Source organism: Copidosoma floridanum, unplaced genomic scaffold, assembly GCF_036245765.1.
Source record: "Copidosoma floridanum isolate Cflo_tuat_1 unplaced genomic scaffold, Cflo_Japanese_pri ptg000022l, whole genome shotgun sequence".
Lineage (NCBI taxonomy): Eukaryota > Metazoa > Arthropoda > Insecta > Hymenoptera > Encyrtidae > Copidosoma > Copidosoma floridanum.
In genome coordinates this window covers 4,382,332-4,396,697 of record NW_028321899.1, presented here as the reverse complement: position 1 = coordinate 4,396,697, position 14,366 = coordinate 4,382,332, and the positions used below count along the sequence as shown (strand labels likewise).

Sequence of the window (14,366 nt, the reverse complement as noted above, 5' to 3'; positions counted from 1 at the left end):
AGCTAGCTAGTTGCTGACACTTGCGCTAACTGGAGTCTACTGTAGTAAGCGTAAATGTAAGCTGGACAAGTTACGGAATACGAACCCAGTCACATGATGCTCAATAGAGTGATGCAGGATGGAATTTCTCCATAAGCTGCCGTGTGAAGTCTATCCTGCTGTGCAAAAGGTCTATCCTGTAGTAACGGTGGTATTGCGGTACCCAAGATTGCGTTAGATTTACATCAGTCGGTTGCGTATCAGTCACGTGTCGATTGCTGATCGGATATAGTCTGGTATATTCATGTACAAGTACCAGTATTACTTGTAGATATACTGTACTTGGGAGTAACTAACCGATGAGAGATCAATACGCGATCGCCCGATGTGAATCGAACGCACCCTTAAGTATCTGGGTTTTGCTGCGGTCGCAGCACCAACCATGAATCTTGACGTCACGTCCAAACAGATATCTAAATGTTAACGCGACGTCAGGTTTTTGTGTTGAAGTTGAGACCAGAGCTAAAATCATATATTTAAGATACCCAAAACCACTCAAGGAGCCTTGTCACACGTTTCGATACATCGAAAAAACTAAAAAATTGTGCGATATTCCCTAAGACTGTGCTTGCGATTTTAGTTTTTTTATGTTAAGCCGCATGCGTGGTCTATGGGATATCGCAAAAAACTATTATTTTCGATACATCGAAACTTGTCACAAGAGGCTCTACCAACTTAAACGATATATCGCGATATCACAAACTTCTCTTGAAAGTCTTCGAATGAAAAAGGTTTGAGAAAATTGAGAAAACTAAAGAAATTTTAGAGAGGAATTTTGCAATATGACGATACATCGTTTACTATTGTAGAGCCCCAGGATAGACTAAGCATAGCAGCTTATAGAGAAAATTCTGTCCTGCAGCTCTACCCTGCATCTATGGGGCTACCACAACATAACGATTCCAAATTTATATTGGCATATACATGATATGCAAAGACGTAAGAATAGCACTGTTTAGTACATCTATATACACGTGCATACACAAGCACTATGCACTTACGTTTTCACAGATAGTGTGAAAACGGTGCATGCGGCGGAGGTTAGGTCACTCCGTCACCCTGTATGTCTCTAATACTAACAAGGAATTAATAAAAAAAATTATTTTGAATTGATTGTCCTGAATGGTTTTTGCTGATTCTTCTAGAAAACTAAATTACGAACATAATAATAACAGTAATTTAATACAAGTAGCGGTTACAATTGTCAATCAAAAAAAATGGCCGTACAAGAATTTTCAAATACCAGTTTGACACGGCAATGTTTAGTATACATGATTATAATACTGTGCATTTGAAATGACATTTTTTTCATAGCTTTACTCCAAGAAGTTTCGTCATTATTAATTAATAAAGTTGGGCTGCCGGTAGTGCCTCATACTTCCCCACATACATACGTATCAACCAATGCTTTTCTTACGTCCCTGTGCTTTTGATCGCGATACTTCAGTACAGCCCGATATCACTCGATGCAGCTCTTTGATTGGTCAGTTATTCTGAACTAAGTATTCCATCGAATATCACTGGAACTAACCAATTAGAGCGCTATTTTCGAGATTTATAGAATAGTATCAGGCTGTATCGAAATATCGCGATCAGATCCCCCAACAGGGGATCAATCGGTGAATTTGATAAATCGGAAAGTGTATTGGTCTTGTTACGTCATTTACTTTTTAAATATGGGATAAAAGGTTAAGTTGACGCCACGTTACTTTGACTTATATCGTCGAAGTCGACGATTATCGGATTCCCCAATTGAACTACTGAGTTTCTGAGTGTATTGTGACCGGTCACCGGTCGCGATCAACTCTCAAAAAGCCATTAATATCGATTCCTGGCGAGCGCGCTACAATTTACTAAACAAGTGGAGCCCGTGAGGTAAGACGCATACCTACACCGAATGCCCTCAAACTAGTAGGAAATAGATCGCACACTTTAACATTTTTTTTTCTGTTACGTGTCTTAACAATCAAATCAAGTTTAAATTCAGCCCGAGTTTTAAGATAATGCATGCCTAGTGGTAAGATACTTTTGAACAAACATTTAATATTACACCCGAATGGCCCCAGTCGAATCCTTTTGCCAGTGTCGAAGTATTTTTTGCACGTCTACACACCCTTTTCACAGCAACGATGGGACATGTGACGTTAAGGTGGCTCATCACATTTTTGAAAGTCGAGCCATTGCACCCAAATTGAAATTTATGTTAAAATATGACTAAACGGATGTACAGTTAAAATTTTAGGGCATGTTGCCGGCCAAAATCGAAAAATAATCATATTGAAAGTTTGAAATTTTAGCATTGGTCTTATGGAGCAGTCTGATTTTTTCACCGAAAGTGTTAGATTTCGTAGGCTAAAAGTCGGGCCACAGTCTCCAGAAACTGAGAGCAAGTAGTTTAAATAATCCTCTTTCTAACAAAATCGCGAAAGTCCAAGATTACCGGTAAAAACAAAAAGATATAAAGTCTTGAAAGTTCTAACCGCAGGATAACCTCAATTTTGATTCTTGGCGCTAGCCCGGGAGATTCAAATGTCATATATAAGAATGTGGGCAAAAAAATTGTAAAAATATTGTTTACATCTAAAACTGGAATGTCATGCTCGGTTTTGAACGCATATTATTGCAAAAACTTTGTGTAAAAATATTAAATAACAATAATTTAAATAAATAGGTTGAATAAAAAATAGTTGAATATAAAACTTTTATATTAATTGTTCATTTGATGACAACATAGCAATAACGCCATAAATAATATAAATTCCAATCAAATAAAATATCCTTTACTTTTCATTACAAACAAATATTTGGCTTATTTTGTCTAATACTTTTGTGTTAGTAGTCACCCGTGGCTTTTCTTCAACATTCTCGCTTAGAAAAAGCCTTAGTCCTTTTTCTCCACTTTTTGTAAATACTTCATTTAAAATATATTTATTTACTTGCGCCTTAGCCATTTTAAGCATCATCCCATTCGAAATATTATTTTTGTACTCTAGTAAAGACGCTTTATTCAAAGAAACAGCTGCTTCTTCGTTTTTCTGTTTCAAAATATAAGAAATACTTTGAGACTTTTCCCTTATAATATCATCACTTATTCCTAATTTAACTAACAAATTTCTGGGAACTCGCACATCTTCCACAGCGTTATGAAGTGATTCTGTGTTTTCTGTTTGTAAAAAATTTTTCCTCTCGTTCGCCTGATATTGTAATTAGCATTCATTTTTTACAAGGATTAATTTAATATTTACTGGTAAAAAAATACACACAAAACAAGTATAAGAAAGTTGACAGGTGCTGGAGCTGAGGCACACGCGCGAGTTCGTCTGCTTGGATAGGGACGTACGCAGCTTTTTCGATACCCTATCAATAGTAACTTTTTTCAATTACGGAATTTTTTCGCATTTTTTGCTCATAAATCATGAATAAGACATGGCACAAACCACTTACTGTCTTTTTATTGGTTTATATTCAGTAAATTTATAATTTATAGAAAAGCCCCCCCGGTGCCCCTGCTTGATACGGCACCATCGTGATGAGCCACCTTAAATCACCAAATTTAAGATTTTGCTTTTTATGAAACGTCGTAAATATAATATTTGACCCGATGCCAATTATATTTACTACATGGCTCAAGTTAGACGCTCAGCCCTGACACTAGTTTTATACTAAATCTACCACTGTGAACGCAGCCATTCTTTTACCATTGATATTATAAAAATTAAGTAAGAGACTGTCGAATTTCAAGTTTCTTAAAAGTTATAAAGTTTACTTTTAAGCATAACATTGTAACTGTAAATGACAATATCCTAGAAGAGAAAATTATAAATTATCAATAATTAAAGTATAAAATGTATGCTATAAGGTTGTATACGCATTTATCACAAAATAATATTTGAGTACCTAGTTGAACTTTACATTTAACGTTTCTCAAATAAGGCATGCCATTTATATTTTTGTCAGCGCGTGGCAGTATTACGCAAATTTAAAAAAGTAAACAGCACTAAAATTTTTTGAGTTTTGATGTTTTAGTGGTTAGTGTGCTTGCCTCCTAGCCAGAGATACTTGAGGAGTTGTGGGTTCGAGTGCCGTCGAAAATTATCGAGATTTTTTTCTCCGTCTTTTTCGACGGGATGAGAACCCAGGATGTCAAAAAACTACTTATCTGATTGTTAAGGTAAATACTCGATTTTTTCTAGTGATGTCTGGATCCCACAGACTTAATTTTCAAAGGAAAAGCCAACACCTGGCCAGCTCATCGGGTAAAGTCACTGTTAGTTATCAAAAGGTCGGTACAGCTTGTTAGATGGTTTGTTGGAAAAAGATACTTCCTTTATAAGTAGATAATAGCTGGGGTGTGTTAAAGATAATCGCTGTGCCCTGTAAATAGTCCCCAGTAGGATGGATGACCAAGTCATCTGAGAGGAACTTTGCAAGGGTCCCGCACGAAAGACTCGTACACCGTACGATTAGGGCAAAAAGGCCTGTGATATACTGAAAGCCGAAAAGAGTCCTGGAATTAAAATACCAAAATAACGTTAACTGAGCGACTGAAGCACCCAACAACCCTGTCGTAGCCCTCCTCCAAATGCATATAGAGGATTCTGGAACTGATTGAAACAATTCCTAAAGATATTATAAACATTGGATAAGCGTGTGAAGTTTTTTTTTCTGTTCGATTCACAAGTTGTTAAAGCGTATACGTACAAGTTATATCAAGTTTGTACTTTGTATATAGCAGCAATGTATTTCTATACTTCATAATAAATTACTTTAAACTTATGTTTTATTTTAACCTGTGGTCTGCTCTGATTCTTTGTCATCAAACACATTAACTCGTTAAATAAAAAGATAACCTTTCAACATGCACCTTAACACAATACAAAAAAAACATTAATTTTATGAAATATGAAACATTGAATCTATAAAAATACCTAAAATAATAATACTATTCAAAATTATAATAAAGTTCTTACCTTCTGACGCACGATGCTTTGGCACTGAAAAAAATAATTTTTAATTTAAAGAATACCAAAATTTTTGAGGTACATCAATAAATTTAAAACAAACAATATAAAAGAGGTTACTGTTACTATATTTAATAAAGAAAAAGTTTCAAATATTTTTTGTCATTTACAATTGTTTAACGCGATACAACAAGATCTTATAAATTTAGACTTGCAAGTAATAGTACCAAATCTCTTTGTTTCTCATTTATTTCAATATATACTTCATTCCAAGGACCATAATTAAGTTCTAAAATTTCTGTTGCTTGGTTTAAAAACTGCCTGGTTTTCTTTATAACTTTCCTGTATCAGAAATACAAATTTATTTTATACCTTATATAAGAATATTTATAAATATTATTTTACTTAAAGTAGTGATGATAAATATCATAGTAACTATAATTATTGCCAATAAAAATAGTAAAAACTGTAGTATTAGGTATAGTTTGTCATAACAATGGTTATGAAAAAAAGTTGTAATAAGAATAGAAGATTTAACTAAGTATCGTATTTATCCTGAAATAATATTGCAAAACAAGTTTTAGATTTCTAAACTATTATTCTTTTTACTATTACCACTACTATTATTGTAACTCTTCCCTAATGATGATTTGTGCAACTATCATATCTAATATTGTTAACAAATAAAATAGCTATAAGCTTTAAACCAAACAGTGCATAGTATATGTCGATAAAAATCCTAATTTCTGCATAAAGAATGTTTGACACTTTCATTGACCCTCGTACTTAGCCAACTTACTACGGAAGTATACAGAAAATGTGACAAATCGAAAATAAAATTTAGTTTGTGACTACCCATTGTTGTATTTTTTTTTTTTTTTTTTTTTGTTTAATGGAGCGGGGAAGAGAAAATCTTCATAGACACCCCAGCTAATCCAGTGGTAGTGTCGGATTCACCCCGTGTGCCTACTGACTAAAAACTAACCTCCCCGCATGGGACAGGTCTGTGAGGACCACTCCCCTAGAAGACAAAAGGGCATAAGATGAGAAAGAAGAAGGAAAATAACGGAGAATTTCAGAGGTCAGCTCGCTTTCAAAGGGATGAGAGGAGGGGCACTTACGCATCTGGGCGAAGCTCGAATCTTGGCTTGCACCGGAATAGAGTTAGAGAAGCTTAAATTTGGTGTTAATGTATGTGTGCATGTAGATGTGTGAGTCTGCTGGGTTCTGTGTATTTGGGGACGTACTTATGATTAGTGTAAGTGTTGTATAGGGTTGAAGCCGTAAAGGATACGGCGGATAGAAGGGTGCTCCTGAAGGGAGCGTACGGATTGAAGTTGCGTTTACTTCGGCAAGATTATGGAGATGCGTCCGATGGAAGCAGGGGGGATTGAAAACCTAGAGTATTTTGGGGGTCCTCAGGATTCTGTGCGAGAGCGCGTGGACGTCGTATAAGGTCAAAGGGACCGGATTGGAGGTTTGCGAGTGTGGCGATGGAGGGATTTGGGTAATCCGTAATGGAGGCGTGGATTATAGACGCAAGGACGGGGGCTGCTTGTATTGGGGGGACGATGTTGAACTCCTTGATAATCTAAGTATTCCTGATGTACCACAAAATACCCAGGACCGATCTCAGTATCTTCATGAAAGGGCCTTGGATGCCCTGTAGTCGGTTTCCCTTTGCAGCACCCCACGTTGGTTTCGCGTAGGTGCTGATGCTTTTGATAATGGCGTTGAAGGTGCGCAGCTTGGTATTCTAGGAGACTGCTTTGTTGTTGAATAAGGGCTTTAGTTGCCCTTACCACAAGTGCTGTTGATGTGCCAAACGCACGTGAGTCGACGGTCTAGCGTAACGCCGAGGTACGTAGCGGAGTAGCTCCAGTCAATTTCTACTCCGTTGACCTTCATCTTCTGCAATTTCTTCCTTGGATTTTTCCAAGAGACGAGCATGGCTATAGTCTTTGCCTCAATTATGATCAGTTTCCAAAGACTATACCAGTTATGGAGAACGACAGTATGCTCGTTTAGAAAGGTGGTGCACCAAAAGTGTTGTTTTGACGTGCAGCTGACTGCGACGTCGTCTGCATAGACGTATGTGTTGATATTTTCGCGCTGGGGCAGGTCATGAAAAAATATGTTGAAAACAGTCAGTGAGAGTTTGGAGCCTTGGGGTAAACCAGAGGTAATTAGGCGGGGGTCAAAGAGGGAGTCGCCTACTTTCACGCGGATGAATCTGTCCGAGAGGTAGGATTTGACGGTACCGATAAGGTAGTGTGGAAAGTCTAACTAAATAAGCTTGTACAGGAGGCCCTCGTGCCAAACTCTGTCGAAGGCCTGCTGTACATGTAGGAAAGCTATCACGGTGAGATTTTTGTGGATGATTCTATCGGAGAGGTCTTCTGTGACTCTCAGAAGCTGGTGTACGGCCGAATGTCTGGCTCGAAAACCGTACTGCACATCTGGGAGGATTTTATTTTCCGTGGATTGCTTGTGTAGGCAGGTAAAAATGACGCTTTCGGTGATTTTACTGTGCGAAGAGAGTAAGCTAATTGGTCTATGGCTCGAGGGGTAGCTGAGGGGTTTTTCAGGCTTCGAGAGGCAGATGACCGAAGCCACCTTCCACGCAAATGGAAAATAACGAAGGCGCATCACGGCGTTGGTGATGTTGCAAATCGCCATGATAAATTTTTTTGGAAAGATTTTCAGGACGTTATTGAAAATACCATCACTGCCAGGTGCTTTCCGAGTTTTTAGGGAGCGGATGATGCCTCTGATTTCGAAGGGTGTGCAGTGTTCGAAATCTGGATTGTCAAGGACCTGTTGCTGCACCGTGTGGTTGATTCTCGCATGTCTCGCATTCTAGCATTCCTGCGCTAGTTCTTCAGCGCTAAGGTTGGGGGAGCATTGATTTTGCAGTGAATCTGCAAAGATCTCTGCTTTGTCCGAATCTAGCGAGTAGAGTTTGTTCCCTTGTTGAAGGGGGGGGGGAGGAAGGCCGTTTGTTACGGAGTTTTTTGACGAGCTTCCAAGCATTTCTTGGGTGGGACTCTGCCTCGGCTATGAATTTGTTAAATTCCTTGTTTCAGAATTCGAAAACTTGGGATTTTAAGAGATTTAAGGTTAACTTTTAGTTCAGGGGTTCTCGGTTTTTGCCAGAGTTTCTGGACTCTTTTCTTCTCCTTAATAAGACGCAAGAGGTCGCGGGGGAGTTTAAGTGTGTGTTGGGGAGCTGTAGTTGTTGTGGTAGTGTCTTGTGTTCACTTGTTGAGTTCGTCTGTGAATTTGTCAACTGCTATGTCAAGTTCCGTTTGGGATCTAATGGGATGACATTTAAATGGGGAGAATTTGAGGTTGTACGCGAGGTGGACCTTGTCTATGCGGCTGGTGGTAACGGGTATTATGAGAAAGGATCTAGGGATTTCTAAATAGACTGGGTTATGGTTACAAGGGAGAACTGGGGAAGTTTGTGGTTCCGTAGATATGGTCAAGATTTTTGTCAGGAATATGTCTAAAATGTATGGGTCTTGGTCTGGTGAGCTAGGATAGTGAGTTGGTTCACTCGGAGCCTCAATGTTGATAATGAGGTTACGCAGGTGTTTGAGGAGGGAACGACTTTTAGGATTTTCGTGTTTGCATCCCCGTGATTTATGCTTGGCGTCATTGTTGTAGTGATTAGTGAAACTAAAGACAGATGAAGATGTCACAACTTGTTTTTATGCACTTTTTAAATACACATGAGTAGCATTGCAATGAGCACCACAATCAGAAAAGCAGTAAATGATCTGTTGTTTTTCCACTCCTACATGCTTTTAAATAATATTGATTGATGAATCATATGTATCTCACGTATTACATAAGCGCCTTAGAAACAGGCTGTTGGTAGGATCACTGACCACCACACTTATAAGTTTAGCTATCGGTCAAGCTGATACTTTTTTGACATCATAAGCTTATATAAAAAGATGGCCAAATAGAAATCTTGACTAAACAATTCAACATGCTACTTGCACAATTGCAGAATTTTATTTCTACATGTCTCCGTTACGAGTTGAAAGTGTAGTGCCAATTTTGTAGTAAGTATTATTATCGGAGTTAAATAAGTAATAATAAAAATCAAAATTACGATCTAGTACATCGAACATTCATACTAGTTTGTAGGTGTATATAAGCATAGTGTGTATTCTTGTAAGTGAGCGGTAGACAAGCAGTACTATCTCTAGGAAGCTGCAAGCAAGTAACTTGTTCGAACAATTAATGCTAGGAGGCTCAAACAGAGAGAGCAAGCGAGAGACAGGGAGATCTTTTACGCCCATTGGGGCATGTAATCAGACATGAGAGAGAACAGCCAGCTTAACTGCGTCTTCTGATTGCATTTATTATTTATTTAACTATTAAAATTTAGTTTATTACCAAGTGTTTTTTTTCTTCTGATACACGAAAACTTTGAAATTCTCAAGTGATAGTTAGCAGAGTGCTTTTTCTTTCCTGTCTTTCACGTTTATTTGCAAAACAAGTATAAATGAAACAATGTGTACGTAAAAAACAATGACCACCATGAGTAAAAGAGTAAAATTAAAAAGTTAAAAGACTATCCCAAAAAATCATGATGATGTCTATATACCAGTGTTACAAAAGCACCCGTGAAGAGAAAGAAAAATCAAACGGTTTTCACCAATCAAGAGAGGAAACAAATCATTTCAAGATCGCAGAAATTTCAATAGCTGTGTTTAAAGGTCAAGGCATGGACGAAAAGAGATACAAAGAATAAAAATATTTGTGGAAGTAAGTGAAGTAGAACTAAATATAGTATAGTAGAACTAATGAAGTGTAAAATGGTTAAAACAAAAGGGAGAGGGAGAGAAAAAAAAAGTGCAATGGACAAAGACGATGATGGAGCTGAAATAGATTCGAAAGTTCTGAATTATGAGTATCGTAAAATTATAAATAAGTAGTTAAAGTTTTTAAGTGCTCTAAAAACGACACACATGGTAAGCAAAAAATTTGATAGAATGTATTAGAAAAAATCTACAGGTATCTAGATTATGTGTCAATATAAATCGAAAAAATAAGGTTCAAATGTTACTTAGTATAGTCAGTTGTTATCAATGACTTCAAAGAAGCAGTAAAAAGTTTAAAAGCAGCAAGTGCTACAGTAGCTGAAAAACAGATGTTGAATTTTGCTTAGGAAACCCTGCCCAAATCATATAATTGTATTGGTAATTTGATATACACTTAGTGGTGTTTGTAGGCGTGACTATCAAGCCTCACACGCACAACATATGGCGATTATCTAGGTAACGAAGCTCGTAAGCTGCTTCTCACTCTTGCATCACTCTATTCGGTCCGTGGTCGCTACGAAGCACGACGTGGACTGGTAGCTATTATGTTATGTACCTTCTGAAACTTGCAGTGTTTATTTTTTATTTTTTGTATCTATTATTTTGTATCAGAATATAAAGGCCATCATAATCAGTAATAAAAAGCTTGTTATGGGTATGGTAAAATTGGAGATTTTAAGAGACATTACCTCAATGGAAACAATGCTGAGTATGATGGTCATGCACACAGGAATAGACGCTAACAGTTTTGAGTGAAAAAAAGACGCAGTAAGGGGCATCAAAAACAACAGACAAAGGCATAGGCTACAGATTATACAGAGGCAAAGATAAGGCGTGTCAACAAGGCGATAGTTTGTTTGTTGCTTTCACAGTCAAGATTGTCTAATTTACTATGATGCATAGTAAAATGTAAGGTCAACAGTTAGTGTTAAGACAACAGTCTTACCGACTACAATTATATTGAATAAAGAAGTTTACCTCTAATAGAATACACTTGTACTAACACTGCTTTCAATTCTCGAAGCACTTTTGATGACGATTTTACGGTAAGGCCTTGAGTTGTATTAGCGATACAGTTTTTATTTCCTCAATCTACGAAAACCAATGTCTTTTCATGGGTCTCTATAGTTTAAGAAATGGGAGTAAGTCACACGGCGCTACGATAGCAAATATAGAGGCTGGAATATCACGACAGTGTTTTTTTTCAAAAATTCATGAACAAATAACAATGTGTGAGCAGATAGTTAAACACTGGTCGGACAAAGTTCGTCAACATGCATGTCACGCTCAAAACATCTATTAAAATTATTTGGCATGAACTGAAAAAAATAACAAGATGATCAGCTACTTCTGTAGTAATGATTCAACGATTTCACAATAATTTTTTCTTCACTTTTTTAATATTTTAATCTGTTGGCAACGTGCTAAAGGCATCCAGGGTGAGATTTGTCATCGACGTCTTCTTAGATTTTTTTAAAATAGCTTGTACCACTTAAAAACATTTTTTTTACTTAGAGTAGCCTCATCATAAACCACTGTCAACATTTAGATACTTCAGACTATTTTTTACAAAAAATTGAGTGCAAACTCTTTGTTCCATTTTTTTCGATGGAAAAAAATTTCGACCGCATCAAATTCTTCTCAACTTTTATACTTTTCACAAACAAACAAGGAATATGTATATAAAATACCATACAGTTAAAACCATGAAAATATAGTTGTCACAAGTGTGCAATAAAATAAGAAATTCAAAATTTAAATGCACGTAGTCCACAAAGTTTAAAAGTAACCTTCATATGTAAATGTAAGTCATGATAGAAAATTAAAAAGCAATAATAGTTGGACGAGTTTTAAATTATTATGAAGTCTTTTTATTAATACGTGAGAGTCAATATGTCCAATGTTTTTTCTTTCAATAATACGTAGCAAATCCAATTAGTTTTGATAAGGTAACAAATAAAAATAAAATAGTTGCTCAGAACAATATAACTAAGATTTTTAATAGTGAGAGTGCAATTGAAGCAACAGCTTGTAAAGAGGATAAATCACTTTTAAAAGATGGTATCCTAGATTGGTACATGTTAATTTTAAAGATTTGAATATGTTATGCAAATATAAGTTGGCTGAAGAAATACCAAAAGAAATTAAAACTGATTATATGGAATGCGTGGTATGTACAGAACACAAAATACATGATTTACCATTAACGATTACATAAGGAAAAATGGCTAAGGAATTTCTTTGAAATAGTAAATACTGATTTGAATAAGCTTCATAAAATGGATTGAACAGGAAAAAGTATTTTAAACTTCTACACAGCTCCACAAAAAATGCTTCCTAAAATCAGGCAACACGTGCTATATGTTTTGTGGGTCACTGAATCTCAATCTAATGTCTGTTTCACCCCAACACGACAGGTTTTTCTTATAACCCCAAAATAACAGTCAAAAACATCGTCTATTATATCCTCTAAAAAATATTTCTAAAATTCTTTTGAAATCCAGATAACACATACTGTACCTTTTTGGGATCTGAATATCTAAATCTAAATCTGATGTCCGTTAAACTCAACTACATAAGTTTTCCTTATCACCTCGAAATGACGGCCGAAAAACAACATTAACTTTTGTATCCATTAACATTATTACTTCTAAAAACATTATAACTTAATAGGATAAAGAGTGTAATACAACTTTTGACGTGTATTTATAACCCAGGGCAAATCCAAGTGGTTGACGGAGGGCAACGGAGCTGATCCGTTATCCCATAGGAACCCTGAATACCGGTGTTCACGCTGTCGTGGCAAACACACATTAAAAAATGACGATTCAGGTGCTCGGATCCGCAGTATCAGCGATTGATCAGGGTGAAAAAGCTGACCCGTAGGCGTCGTTATCATATGACTGCAACTTCCTAGAGGTGGGTTCTTTGGCCTCTACGAAGTTGAAAGCTACAAGATGATTTCCTGATAATTGAAAGAAGCCAGACAGCTTTTATCACATATATGGTCATTTTACACCCCCAAATATCAAAAAATATTACAGACTCTGTTAAAATTTCTTGCAAGTATTATTTTAAAACAAAGATGTGAAATCAAAATAAAGACTGAGCCCCCCACAATGTGTGTGCAAACTGAAGCAGAATATTATTTTATAAACTTCTGATGGAAATACACTGCTGACATGAAAATCTTATTACCAGTCGTATGGAGCAAACTAGAAACAAGAAAAGTCTGCTTCTTCAGTTAGGTAATTGGTGAAATAGGTGTGGGAATACACCCTCACACATACGTGGTGAGACAGTGGCCCGGTGACTAGGCCAGCATACTGTCACTGTAACCTGTTAAAAAAAGCTAGTGCAGTACAAAAATTTTATAGAAAAAATTTGAATATTAGTATTGTGCCAGGTAAAAAGGATGTTGTATCTGCAAAATATGACGAAGGTCAAAAATTATTGCGAAAACGGCTGATGCTGATAAATTTAACAGAGTTTCATACTTTATACACAGAAAATAAACCTAATAATTACGTAAGATTCAGTGAATTTGTTCAGTTACTATCTAAAGAGTGCATACTTGTAGGAGCTCAAGGTACTCATTATGTATTATTTTGCACTCTTCATAAGAACGCGAAGCTAATGCTTGATACGATTAATATGACGAAAATAACTAGTCTCTCTGAAGTTACAATACTGAACTATACGTTTGCAACTCATTACGTGTTTGAAACCAAATACATAGTGCTTTCTAGAAGAATGCATAAATTGTTCTCATACACATGCTTTCGCTTTTCGGTATTTGTATAAAGTTCTCCAAGATAGGCAAATAACTCACGTACAATATAGCCTATAGGTTTGCACTGACAAGTCTACCTTACAAACATTCGTATCCTCATCCGAAGAATTTGTAAAAAAATTTTGTGACAGACTGTCAATTTAAAGATCACATTATTTTATAGCAGAACAGCAATTTCTATTCTTTAAAGACAGAGAAAAAATCTAAGAAAGGGTCAATACTCATAATACTTGATTTCTCAGAAAACTATAAATTTATCGTACAAGACGCATCACATGCTTTTCATTTCAACAACACACCGTTTACGATTTTCCCAGTAGTGTAGTACCTAATAAAGGGTAACGAAATTAAACATTAGAGCTTGGCTTGTCTTTCTAAAAGTATACAGCATGATAAAGTAGCAGTTTACACAATGCAAAACAAAGCTGTATCTTAAAAAAAATTTAGTGCAAAAAAACTATCTCATATGAGTGATGGTGCAAAACAGCACTTTAAAAATAAATGAATAAATAAATATATCTTCCTATATGATACAGTGATTTTGAAGTATCGTTCCGCACAACCCCCCACCTCACCCCCTTTACTCACGCTTAGAACCCACCCAGCCCCCCTTCAGCCACCATCTAAAAGGTATAAAATTCTATTAATTTGAACCATATTTTTATTGGGTTGAATTTCTGTTGAACCACCACTCTCCAACACTCCTCAGCTTCCCGCTCGATTTAAAACAGTGCT

The 14,366-nt window shown here is 36.3% G+C and overlaps 1 protein-coding gene across 3 annotated transcripts in view; it reads right to left on the bottom strand.

Annotated features, from left to right (window-relative positions):
• Positions 1 to 5,127: 5,127 nt before the first annotated feature.
• The window catches only part of LOC106642958 (protein-lysine N-methyltransferase SMYD4), a 316,248-nt gene continuing 307,009 nt past the window's right edge, over positions 5,128 to 14,366 (bottom strand). For 2 of the 3 annotated variants that reach the window (XM_089594980.1, XM_089594981.1), the window contains exon 11: positions 5,128 to 5,342. In XM_089594980.1, the coding sequence (XP_089451106.1) occupies positions 5,198 to 5,342 (145 nt within the window). In that variant the 3' untranslated portion in view covers positions 5,128 to 5,197. The remainder of the gene's footprint in view (positions 5,343 to 14,366) is intronic. The other variant, XM_089594982.1, reaches the window with a different exon arrangement.